Consider the following 12,942-nt stretch of genomic DNA (forward strand, 5'->3'; position numbering starts at 1 on the left):
GTTGGTTTCTTCTACGAACGTTGTTATTTATCAATATTTTCTTTTTTTGCATTAAAGTGTTATTTTTACAGATTGATCCATATTTGTTAATTAATATAAAATACAAAAGATCTACATAATGGAATACGTTCTCATCTGATTGTTCTGAGAATTGATTTGAATTCGCTTAATTACATTTGGAAAATATTTCATAATGATTAATTCATGAGTAATTAAACCGTGAGTTGATTGAGCCAAACATTATTCAAACTCTTTTTGATAGGTTTGAGTGCTAAAATCACTATATTCCAGACATTAAGAATTATTAAAATACTAAATAATTAAAGTTTGAAGAACTCCGAAGAAAACTGATGTCATAGTATTAGTTAGACTTTTTGTTTTTGTAATAACCACCCGTCGCAAACTATGGAATATTACTGGTTAAATTAACTGTCGTTATTACTGAGAAGCGACTCCATTCTCAAAAGAAAATACAGTCAAACTTCCATAACTCGAAGTCCAATTTTACAAAGAAAAGGTTCGACTAATGGAAACTTCGAGTTAGGGAATTATTTTATTGTTTTTTTTTCATTTTTGAAAGAAACTAGAATTATATTTTAAGATATTTATTTATTTATTTAAAATCAAATATAGTTCAGAAGTTATAGTGAAGTAAAATAATTAGAAATTAGTTTTGGGATTTTAATTTTTTTTTGTTATTATTAGTAGAAATACATTCCATTTTATTTAAAGCCTTATAGTGATCATCAGTTGTAGTATCATTCGTTCGCAAATATAAATTCAAAATAGGCTGATAAACAATAATATCCACGGAAACCTCAGTATCACTTTCCGTTGCGCTTAGAATTGGATCAAGTAATTTAGAGCTATATAGTGCTCAATAATATCCTCATCTGTAGGAAAGCTTGATATACAAATTTCATTGGCAAGTTCAATATAATCGTTAACAGTAGCATTGGAAGTTATTTTATTTACTTTAAACCACACTGTCAGCGACTGGCATTTGCACAAAGAAGCAACATAAAAAAGAAAAAAATTAAACATTTGGTTTGGAAAAATGGACTTCCCCTAACAGCAAAATGCATTTATACTTCGATTATACTAAAATTCGATTTATAGAATGCACTTTCCTCATGTTTCTATCGGTACGGGAAAAAATTTTTGTTTGAGTTATGTTATAGAGAAATTCGAGTTATAGAAGTTCGAGTTATGGATGCAAAATTGTATGTAGTTTGCTCTCTAAAACCTTGGCATACTGTTTTTGGTTGGAGGTATAGAAAATTCGAGTTATAGAAGTTCAAGTTATGGAATTTTGACTGTAGTTTTATGACACCACATATCGTTTTCCAGTTCATCTGTCCCTTTATTTAAACTTAACAAATTACATGTCAAATTGATTTACATTAATAATCTTAATAAGAGATTAAACATTAAAATTACTATAATAAATATAATAAACAATAATAAATATTCTTCTATTTAAGCGTGATATCCACTATCAATAGGTAATTTGAATATTTTGATGCAATGCAATCATAAGAGGTCTTAAATATTTTGGAGCATTTTTGGAAAGTGTACACATGAGTTAAGAGAAGAGAAGAATTTATGTAAACAAATAAGTTAAGAAGAGAATATAACGAAAATTATTAGAGACGGTCCTACCAATACAATATAACTGAACATTATTTTTACTATTTAAGTAATCATTACTAAAAATCATCTTCTAAAAATAAGTACTCTGCGTTTCTTGTAAACATAATTATATCTTGTAAAACACATAAGCCATTCATTATTCACATTGAAGAAGAACCGAACACACGTCTTTAGAACTTTCTGGGTTATTGTAAGAATATCAACATTCAATTATATCTATACATATTTATATATGAGGGCGGTTTGATAAGTCAGTGACTTTTTGAATAAAAGAAATTTTTTTCGGTAAATAAACTTTTTATTTTTCTACATAATCACCTTTTAGATCGATACATTTAGTCCAGCGTTTTTCTAATTTTCTTATCCCCTTCAAATAATAGGTTTTCTTAAAGCTCTCAAAATACGCTAATGGTAATGACTTCTTCTTCTTCTTCTCAAAATACGGTAATGACTTCTTCATGTGATTCAAATCTCTTACCGCCCAGCCATTTCTTTAGGTTTGGAAACAGAAAATAGGCGCAGGGGGCTAAATCTGAAGAATATGCTGAATGGATACTGAAAAAACGCCAATGTCAAAACTGGTTAACATAATTTTGTTCCAGAACTTTTGATATGTAGAATACCCTTTCGATGACCAGTGAAACTAAGGATACCAAATAACACTTCGTGTGATCGTTGATAGATTGTTTTTATTGATTTGTTTTTAATAATCATATAAAACGCTTTGGTTTAATTTCAAAATTTCGCATGTGGGATCGATATCTTGTAACAGAAAAAAAAATTGAAAAAAAGTATGTATATATGTGTATAACTTCTTTCAAATTTATGCACAACATAACATACATTTTCGTGATACCCGAAAGTGCTGATTTTTGTATATAATATAGGTCTTATGGAATTTTAAGAGAATCTTCTAGATTATGTACAAGACAATATTATAATCAATTTTTAAGTGTACTGCCATGAACTACACAAATTAAATAATTTAACCAAATGAAAAAAAGGGTAGTGTTTCTCCAAGACAATGCGAAATCTCGAAAAATTTTGATAGACATCATTTCTCACATTTGCTACCTTTGAATTACCATTATCATCTTTGCTTTTAATAAGAATGATTTGTCAAGAATAATAGGTTGGCTTTTTAATATCTATTTAATGATGTTAATTTCTCTATTTATTAATATATATAATTTAAAGGATTAGTTTTTATTATATATTAAAAAGTAAAGAGATGGACTCCGTTAAATAGATTATCAGGAGTTCATTTTATAGATTCTTCGAATTAATCAGTACAAACTTTGTGCAGCACTGTTGATGAAATAGGTAGAAGTGTTCGTAAAAACTTTATACCAAATGATTGGATTTTACACTGAAAATAATTGCAACTATAGTTGATAACTATATAAATATATTGTTACACAATTATATTTATAGATAGATAGATGATAGATGTTATATCTAACGCTTTTATATTGTTCAAAATAACATGTTTGTATAATATGTTTGTATGTTATATGTTTGTTGTCTATAATATCTACATAAATGTTAGATTAATCTGAGATATAATGTTAGATAATAGTTTTCCTATTAATTATTCTGAGTTACGTTTTTGCCACTCATTTCGAAATAAACTTTATCTTTGATGTTTAACATATTTATCACTGTAATAATATTGATAAAGAAATACAATAAATTATGATATTAAATGATATATAAAATTGATAAAAGATTAAAACTAAATTGATTAATTATTGTTTTTTGTGTTTTTTTTCAGTCATATTTTAGTCTACAAAAGTCAATTTTAAGGATCAATATCAAATAAATATTGTAAGGGCGTTACAGAGACTTCTTCAAAAGACCATTGTGTTTATTGTTATTGTAGCACGTGCACGACACACGCCTCGGTAAACGGTGGCGACAAGTGTGAAGGCTTCACACTCACAGATTAATAAAATGTTAACTAGCAATTAATTGTTTGCAAACAGTGTTTGATAAAAACTAACAAAAATTATAGGTCATACTTCGGTAGTTTTGGAAAATATCACTATTAAGATGTTTTCCATGGATAATTTTGATTTGGAGTCAACTATGGCTAGACACTTCTTTGAAGGATCACAAGCTACTAATGGTTCGACATCAAGTTCTGAATTTTTTTTCGGTGATGAAAATAGTTCAGAAAGCGATGAAGATGATGCATATAGCAGTGGATTTAATAGTGATCAGGAGAACAACGAAAAGACGTGAGTAATTATTAAATAATAATTTTAAAATTTTATATTTAGTTATTTACATTAAGAATTTTTTAAGTTTATGAAATGAGAGAGCCGAAGTCAAGTTAAAAAGTCTTTTTTTGGATTGTACTTATAATTTGTAGTTCATTTCAGTCAAGACAATAAGCTCTATATTTTGACTAGGTTCACAAAAGAAACGGTTGATAGTAGGAATACAAAAAAATCATCAAAACGGAACTTGTTAATTAAATGAAAGTCAGATAAACATATTAAAATCAATTGATATTAAACTCTGTATTGTACAAGTGTTCAAGTATCACTTTTTTTAATCTTTGTTTTGAAATATATTAGTTAAAAAAACTCTTCAAACAGAGTTATTTAGAAGTAGATACTTTTATTTCGAATCTATCAATCCTACACTTCCAATGAGTATTACCTTATTCATGTTAGTCAACTCAACTTCAATCTAATTTAGATATAATATAGGTACCACTCTATAGTATGAATAGGTTTATTTATTCTTCTGATGTAAGTCAGTTACGTCAGTTCTTCTTTTTTATACCTAAATGTGGAGGACATACCTAAAGTATGATTTCCAACTGCATATATATTTTAAAGACTTTACGGCTGGATTGACAGGATTCTTATTCTCTCACTAAATATAATGTGAAATCAGTGGGAGTACAAGACTGTATATGATCGAAGGCGCTTTCGCCTAACGCCACTGAATAGAGTTGAGTTCATGTATGTTAGGCTGAGTACGCCATTGATCAGTAAGAACAATTTCGAGATAGAGCTTTATTGAATGTAAAGTTTAAGTTTTGTTGATAAGTTGAGGTACGAGCTTAGTTGTTATTTTAGAGGATAATTTGTTAATCTGCACAACTTAAAATTAAGTAATAATAAAGTATAATGGATGAAAACCTATGAGAGTGTGTTAAAATTGAGCTTAAAATTCAGTTGCTGATTTAACAGAATAATATGTTAATCTATATCACTTAAAATCAAGTTATAGGGGACTATGGGAGCGAATCAAGTGTACCCAAAAAATCATATCATTTTTCAAATCATATATAGATCCTGGAAATAGTTAGGGATTCAGGAATAAATTAAATGAAGATATTTTTTCAATATAAAATATCAATACTAATAAATTGTCTTTGCATATCCACTCTAGACTTCTTCCATACTTAGTCTTTCACTAAAATTAAATTATGCTTACATTTTTTTTTTATATTATTTTAATACGGATCTATGACAGAAACTATCAAAGATCTTCTCTGCTTTTGTTCAGTGCATAGCATATTAGGTTATCAAATGGAAGATATCTTATGTATTATGTATTGTGATACCACAAGAAAATGGTTTAACCAGCGGTGATATTTATATTAGAAGTTCCATCGGGATTATAAGGTATTGTAATGGGTGATTTAGCTTAAATGTGACGGTTTCCAAATAAAAGAATCTTTCAACCAAATACCCACCTATCTACCAAATATAGTTCCAATTTAAAATTAAATTGATTTATTTGATTTTTTGTTAAAACAAAAGATGTGATAATGAAAATTTAAACAAGTTTAAAAATTATTTTTAATTTTTTAGTCGAATTCATAAACCACGACGCTTAAAATGTGCCTCCCAAATGGCACAACAGCGGCAAGCGGCCAATTTACGAGAACGTCGTCGTATGCAAAGCATAAATGAAGCTTTTGAAGGACTCCGTTCACATATACCAACTTTACCTTACGAGAAGCGACTTAGTAAGGTAGATACATTAAAGTTGGCGATAAGTTACATCACATTTTTAAGTGAAATGGTGAAAAAGGATAAAAATGGTAATGAACCAGGATTGAGTTTACAAAGAAATTATCAAAAGGAACCACCGAAAAAAATTATATTAAAAGATCGAAGTAAGTATAAATCTATAAAACATTACAACGTATATATAATATCATGTGTAGTCAGATTAAATAGGATTTAGTTTACTAATCTAATATAATTTCAATACAGTTTATATATTACTGTTCTCTCTTTGTTATCAAGTTAGATACACATATAATCTAATCAATCAAGTTGGTGGTAGTAAAACCGATACGTAGAGTGAATTAGAATTTAATATACTTTTACTGAATTTACAAAGGCATACTTTAATTAAATTGAACATATCTCTATAACTGCGATATTATGAAATATTATTCCATACATAATGAAGAAAAAATGATGAACAGCTCGCATGTTGCGCTTGCGTGCTAATGTTATAATTCAATAAACGTTTAGGTTCATATGTAAATTTAATTAAGGAATTATATGAGAAATCATTGAAAAGTGCACAATCGATTTAAAAACCTTAACGCTTGCATGAAAGGATCACAAATTCACCACCAACATCAGGCATTAGGATGTAAGGGAATAAATATGTTGCACTCAAACCCGGCAATGATACCTTTTTCCCCTTTCCCTATTATGCATTCGAAGCATCCTTTGCATTATTCAACTAATGATTTTCTGCGGTTCCACATACATAGGAGTATACATATGTGCCTGTCTAGCTGTCTGTAACAAATTAAAATTTTCACACTTTTCTTCTAATACCGAAGGATTGGCAGCAGTGAAGCAAAATTTCTGCCGCTGCAGTCTGATAATGCTAATAAAAATATAGTTTTTAGTCACGGTTTTTTGGTTAATAATTTTTCCATTCAAATTAAATGACGAAGCACCCAGCACTTTTCGTGATCCTTTCAGTTATAGTACAAACGTTTTACGGACATTATTTTGAGAGGGGATTTTTTCAAACTGTTTTCAACCTTCAGTTCAACCAAACAGTTTTTTTATACATACATTATAGTTAGTTTCTATGAATATTTTCATTTTTGGTTTTTTTTTTATAATCTACATAAAAAAATTAAATGTCATAACAAAAATAAATTTAACAATTAAACCCTTCCAAGTATCTCATGGTTTTACAAACCTTTCACAATATAGTGACTCATTTTTTTATATTAATTAAATTGATCTTTGTAACAAAGATATAGAGAGCACCAATATTTTCTCTCATATTTGATCTTCACTTAGATAGATCCATTTTTGATCATTCCTCATCTTTATCTCCATATATATCGTAAATATATCTGTACAACTGAGTGTTTTCGATTTAAATCTATCCGCTTATCTATATGTATGTAGCCTATTCCTATGTCTATCAGTATGTTGATAATCTACACGTTAATAAATGGAGTAAGTCCTGTGCTTTTTATTAGTCCAGTCGGATGAAGTAAACAAATTGATCGAACATATATGGTGTAATTGTATTATTTGTTTAGAATGAATCATAATTGCATAATTTCATAGATTTTTTTAAAGAAAACCACAAAATAATAATTATAATAAAATTATAATTATTATTTTTATAGACCTCTTTGATATAATGAATGTAATAATTATAATTTATTCATAAAAGATGTATTAAGAAACATAGACCTTTAATATAATGAAAACGCCTTAAATAAAACGACTGCACTTTGATACAGTTATCTCTATAACTATAGTATTTTGAAAAAATAAACAACATCTTCAGACATATCTAATTAGTTTCCTTTACGTGAGCTAAAATATTTAGAGCTCATAAACGATACACTGGAAAACAGTTTTATTACAACTATAGAACTGTCTAACGATTAAACCGTTGAAAACAATTCATTAACGATCGAAAATGAAGATAAAGTTGCTCTACAGTTTGCAATCTAAAATCTGAAAGATTCCAATGACTGTGAGTCATTCACAGGTTGCGCAAATCAAACTTTTGAATTGTTAATCGTATTTTTGAATAGATTTTACAAAGTAGTCGTTACAGAGGTGATCTCACCAAAAAGTTGAGTAAGCGTTATGGAAGTCTAATTTTATATTCGTATATTTTATATATGAAATCATTTTTACCCCAGACAGAATATGATTTCAATGAATTGTGAAGGTTTTGTGCTTTACTAGGTGCTGATTATAGAAGGAAAGGATAGAAGAAACGAAACTTTTTACTAGGATAGAAGAAACGAAAAAGTAACAAAAAAAATATATTGCAAAGTACAAGTACAACTTAATGTTAAGTAAATAGTATCTATATAGTCAAACTAAAATTGTAAAATAGAGTGATCTTGAGATAGACACATTCAGTTGTCTATTAATCATAATTAGTTTATCAATTATTGAATTTTTGAGAATTTTATAATGTAACATACGGTTATACAGTAGTGCGTACCTATATCATTCAAATGTTTAAAATGTTGATCTATATAAATATTTTGTACTATGACTTATTTATGCTATGATCAAAAATTTTCAACTAAGGAACTTTATGATTTTACAAAGAGTTTTCAGTTAGTTCTACGAAGAGTTTATTCTCTCACTTTGCTGAAGGATATGCCAGTTTCCCTGTGAATCGTCCTTCTTCCAGAATAAGTTCTCAGTCAAACTCCTTTTATTATTCTGCTGGGAGTTTCATTTCAGATTTAAGTAGAGTGTGATGCAACTAATCCTTTTTTCGTTAGTCATCTGTTTGCTGATTGGATGTTGGATAGGTTTGAATGGATGATTGGATGCCCATAGGTGTTCATGAAATATTTTGAACTTTGAAGAACTTAAAAAATTTTAGTTAAAAGAAATATAAGTTCTGTGGTGATTTTTTTATTGATTTGATTTATTAAAAACATATTGAAACTATTCAAGTTGAAAACATGTATAAAATAAACCAATTACTATACCTATCTTATGAATCTGTTTATGTGTGTGCGTATGACTTTTGCATTATTTCAACAATTTTGTTTGAATGCGAAAAGTAAATAAACCCCAAAAATAAATATTTGCTAACAATTTTAAAGAGAGAACATTACCTAACAATAAGCAAATCAAGAAAGGGTTCATCAGCGGTAATATTTCCCGCCCAGACAATCAAAAGACCAAAATAAAGGCATCTTTACAGCCGCAAAAATCTTCTCGTTGACAAACTATATTTACAACAACAACAACGACAACAACAACAGCGACAACAATTTACAATCCATTAGTAGCAACATTACAAACCCATTAAATGCCTGAGCCAACAACCTTATCCCAAGGAATACACATTATACATTGAAGAGGGTGCAACGATGATAGTACGAGTACGAGTAGTTGGCAATGTTTTCGCAGCTGCATACTGTGATAGATATTCCTGACCGTTGTTGTTGATGTTGTTGTTGTTATCATTATAAAATAAACAATTTTTCTTATATCCTATTTTTCTATTGCCTTTTTGCACATTAGACAAGGACATCACGAAGGATTTGTTTTTGACGAAAATGAGAGGGGATAAAGTACAAACTGCTTCCAATCAAATAAAGTAACTTTTTTGATCCTCCTTGTGTGTATGTTTGTGTAAACTCAGTGTACGTAGAATAGTGAATTCGAACTGTTGGTCGAATTGGGTGAGGGGTTTGTTCTGCAATTTGTAGTCATCAACATTTTCAATGGTTATGCGGGTGTTGAAATTCATTCAAGTGCTGCGTAACCCACCAATCCAACAAACCTAGCATCCAATACGGTTTATTACAGCTAATTCAATATACTCGTACTCCAGATGAAGTGTTGTAGCTTAACTCCATTAAGCTTCTTCCTTCCTGTCAGCGCATCTCTTAAAGTTTTTGGTGTGAAAATTTGCAAGGCGTGCGCTTACAAGTAAATTTTTGAGATCCTTGGGCTTGAGGACGAAAAATTGCGTGTTTTGGATTGCGATTTGTTACTCATTTGTAGCGGTTTTCGTATCTTTGCAACGATTGTTTAATGTTTTTAAGCATGAAAATGTTTTTATTTACCTACAATTTGCTCAGTGTATTTTCGCTCGTGCTCTAGCCTAGGCACATCTGCTTAAGTGTAGCGAATTTCACACGATGTGATTATGTCGATTCTATTTTATTGTTCCTATTATTGTCTTTTTATTGTTTTTATTGTTTCATTGTTTTTTAAACTTTATTATCGCTCTTGTTTTTGTTATTTGTAACGTTGCAATTTCAGATTTTGATAAATTGATTGGCACTTTAATTTTTGCTTTACATGCAATTTGAATTTAATTTTAGCTAAGAAGGAAGAACTATTTAAGGCAGGTTGAGAGTAATGAAACGTCTTCTCATTGAAGAATTTGGTATGATCTTTGCCTTTGCCTTCAAACCTTATTAAAAGCATAGAATTATTGAGAAATACCGCAAACAGCTCTTCTTGAAGTTTTATCGTTCAGAAAGAAGGCAAAGGAAGAGGTTTTTTCTAGGAACGAGAAAAATATCAACATTACAAACAGCCACAATAACAATACCTCCTAGCCTAATTTATGGTATAATAGTTGAGAATAAAAATTCTTATGGTTATAATAATAATAAATTATTATTACTATTTAGAAAATTACAACAAAATTTTTATTTCCAAACCATTGAATTCTTCGCTGGTCATACAGTATTTACAGTATAGTCAAATAGGCATCATCAATATGGAAAGGCATGTGCTCAAATATTGTTCTAGTTAAACACTAGAAATATTTTCAAAAACTACTGATAATGGCCATTTGACAATACTGGAAACTGTTGTAAGGTCATTAAAAATTCAATGATATAAAAATGAAAAAATTTGGAGTTACAATTTTATTAAATCTTACATTTTCCATATTCATTTTTCAGTTACATTCTTATAAAAAAAAGTTGTATGTAATCATAAATAGATGCCTTCTTTAATTTTTTTTGTTCTATTGATTGCTCTCCATTTAATATAGCACGTAAGCAAAGAAATGACTCATAATCAAATCTCATTCACTTTCGAAATATTTTCCAAATTATTTTCATTAAATCAATATTTTCCTTGATTAATACCAATAACATAAGTATACGTTCTTGAACTGTGTTATATACTTCAACTTCTACTAAATATTAAAGATTTTCACTATTTCTGAACTTTAGGTTGGATATAGCAGCGTATATAACAGTAGGATATAGGCATCCAATATATATAAAACCAAAATGGATACATAGGATTTATTGACTTTATTTCGGTCAATCCTTAAGAAATAATCAAGGTTTACTCATAAAACGAATGGCAAACAGGCAGGCGGACAGAAAAACATGACTAAATGAACTCAACTCGTCCAGTTGATCAAGAATTTATATACTTTATATGGTATCTGACATTTCCTTCAATGTGTACCAAAAGCTTGACAAACCTATATAACCTTTTTATACTATTTTGTTTAAAGGCTATAAATATATGGTCCAAAAGATAAGAAAAACAGTTAAGATTAAAAGCCAGTACTTAACAAAAAAATAGTTATTATTTGGATGGTGTGCATTTTTAGGTTAATCTAATAGGTGGATATCCAGTATTCTGGTAAAAAGAAAAAAATTGTAAATATATGAATAATTTTATCACAGTTTGCTTAATATACACCTTGTCCACTGAATTAAATTTAGAAGAAGAAAGGAAATGTGAAATATATTTTGCCTTTAAATCATTATCGCCAGTTGCCAATAATCCTTATACCGGCGCTGACACCACTTGAATTATTGTGAACATGAGTGAAAATAAGAAAATTTTCCATTAGTAAAAAATTACATATTTTTATTAAAAGTAAAATTTATTTTTATAGAAATTGTGTTGTACTTTATTATTTGCAATAATTTTAAATTTTAATCGAGCTCAAAGACAGAAGGTAATAATTCTAAAAAAGTGATAATTCAATTTAAACATAAATTTTTTAACCACCCAAACTCTCTGCTTCATATACCAACATATATCCATCATCAGTGGTCTGGCTGTTATCAGAATATAAATTTAGGAATGTGTCAGAAATTGAACCATGTAAATTTGAACCCTGAACCGCTGTGTGGGCACACAAAGCTAATGTACACTAAATTTACATTAGTCAAATTTAAAGTTTTATAGATTTTTGCACTTGTTGTGCTAATAATTAGAACTAACGTATAAACAACAGTTATATAAATTAACTTTATCATTGTAAATCATAATTTTTTCCAACTTTAAAATTATTGTTTGTAGAATAATTTCTAATAAAAAAATAAGAATATACTGTTATATTATAATACGTTATATATGTTATATATCCTATCCCCCCGTATAATTATTAAAACATTTTAAAATTCATTAAAGACCATTGTATTTATTATATATATTCCGTTTATTGTTTTAATTTTAGCTGGCGGCTATTCACATTCATTATCTTGGTATCGCAAAGGTGATCGATATCCGGGAAGTAAGCTATATGCACGCACATGGACTCCTGAGGACCCTAGATCACAACCCACTAGTGGTCAATTGCATCTGCAGCAACTACACAATCATAATCAACAAAATATACAACAGCAACTGCATGTTGAACAACAGCACTCTCATCATCATCACATTTCGAATGGACACATTAATATGGACTCAAATCCATTTCATAATAACAATAGCAATCAAAGTGATGAGTCTGGCACGTTTATGGGTGAAAATATGGGGGATACAAATAGCGCCGCTGGCGGTGGCTCATATCATCAAAATGGTTTATAAGTGCTGAAATGGCATGGAGTTGATGAGCAAAATATTTGCAGATTTGGATAAGATTCAAAAATTAGGTGCTTTTAAAATAATATTCGCAGTAGTGTTGAACACAGAGCACATTTTGCGTAAGGATGAGTCAAATGAAACCTTTCTAGTCATTTTATGAATCTTAGAAATCGATTCAAATCAAGAAAAAAAAAATTACTAAATCATTCTGTGGTATTTTTAATTTAAGATTTTTATTAATTTATTTATAATTCGCTTTGAATGCTAGCTGAACAATAAGCTAAATTATTTCTTAAATAAAATTATAAATGAAATTAAAAAAAGTTTGTATTAATAACGTTTTGTGTGAATTAATAATATGTTTAAAAAGCATCGGGAATAGGTAATTTATAATGTTAAACTTTACTTTGGTACGATTTTTTAGGTTTAGACATATATTCAAAATTTCAATCTGAAAATGGATCACTGCTTTCGTCATCATATTCAT

The 12,942-nt window shown here is 28.8% G+C and overlaps 1 protein-coding gene across 1 annotated transcript; it reads left to right on the forward strand.

Moving 5' to 3' along the window:
• The first annotated feature begins 3,448 nt into the window (after nt 1–3,448).
• Nucleotides 3,449–12,650, forward strand: LOC119683321 (pancreas transcription factor 1 subunit alpha). The gene is made up of 3 exons (XM_038096974.1): nt 3,449–3,893; nt 5,487–5,794; nt 12,103–12,650. The coding sequence occupies exons 1-3, from the start codon at nt 3,706–3,708 to the stop codon at nt 12,456–12,458; spliced, it is 852 nt and encodes a 283-aa protein (XP_037952902.1). The 5' UTR covers nt 3,449–3,705; the 3' UTR covers nt 12,459–12,650.
• The last annotated feature ends 292 nt before the right edge of the window (nt 12,651–12,942 follow it).

The sequence above is a fragment of the Teleopsis dalmanni genome, chromosome 2 (genome assembly GCF_002237135.1).
Source record: "Teleopsis dalmanni isolate 2A chromosome 2, ASM223713v2, whole genome shotgun sequence".
Taxonomy (NCBI): Eukaryota; Metazoa; Arthropoda; class Insecta; order Diptera; family Diopsidae; genus Teleopsis; species Teleopsis dalmanni.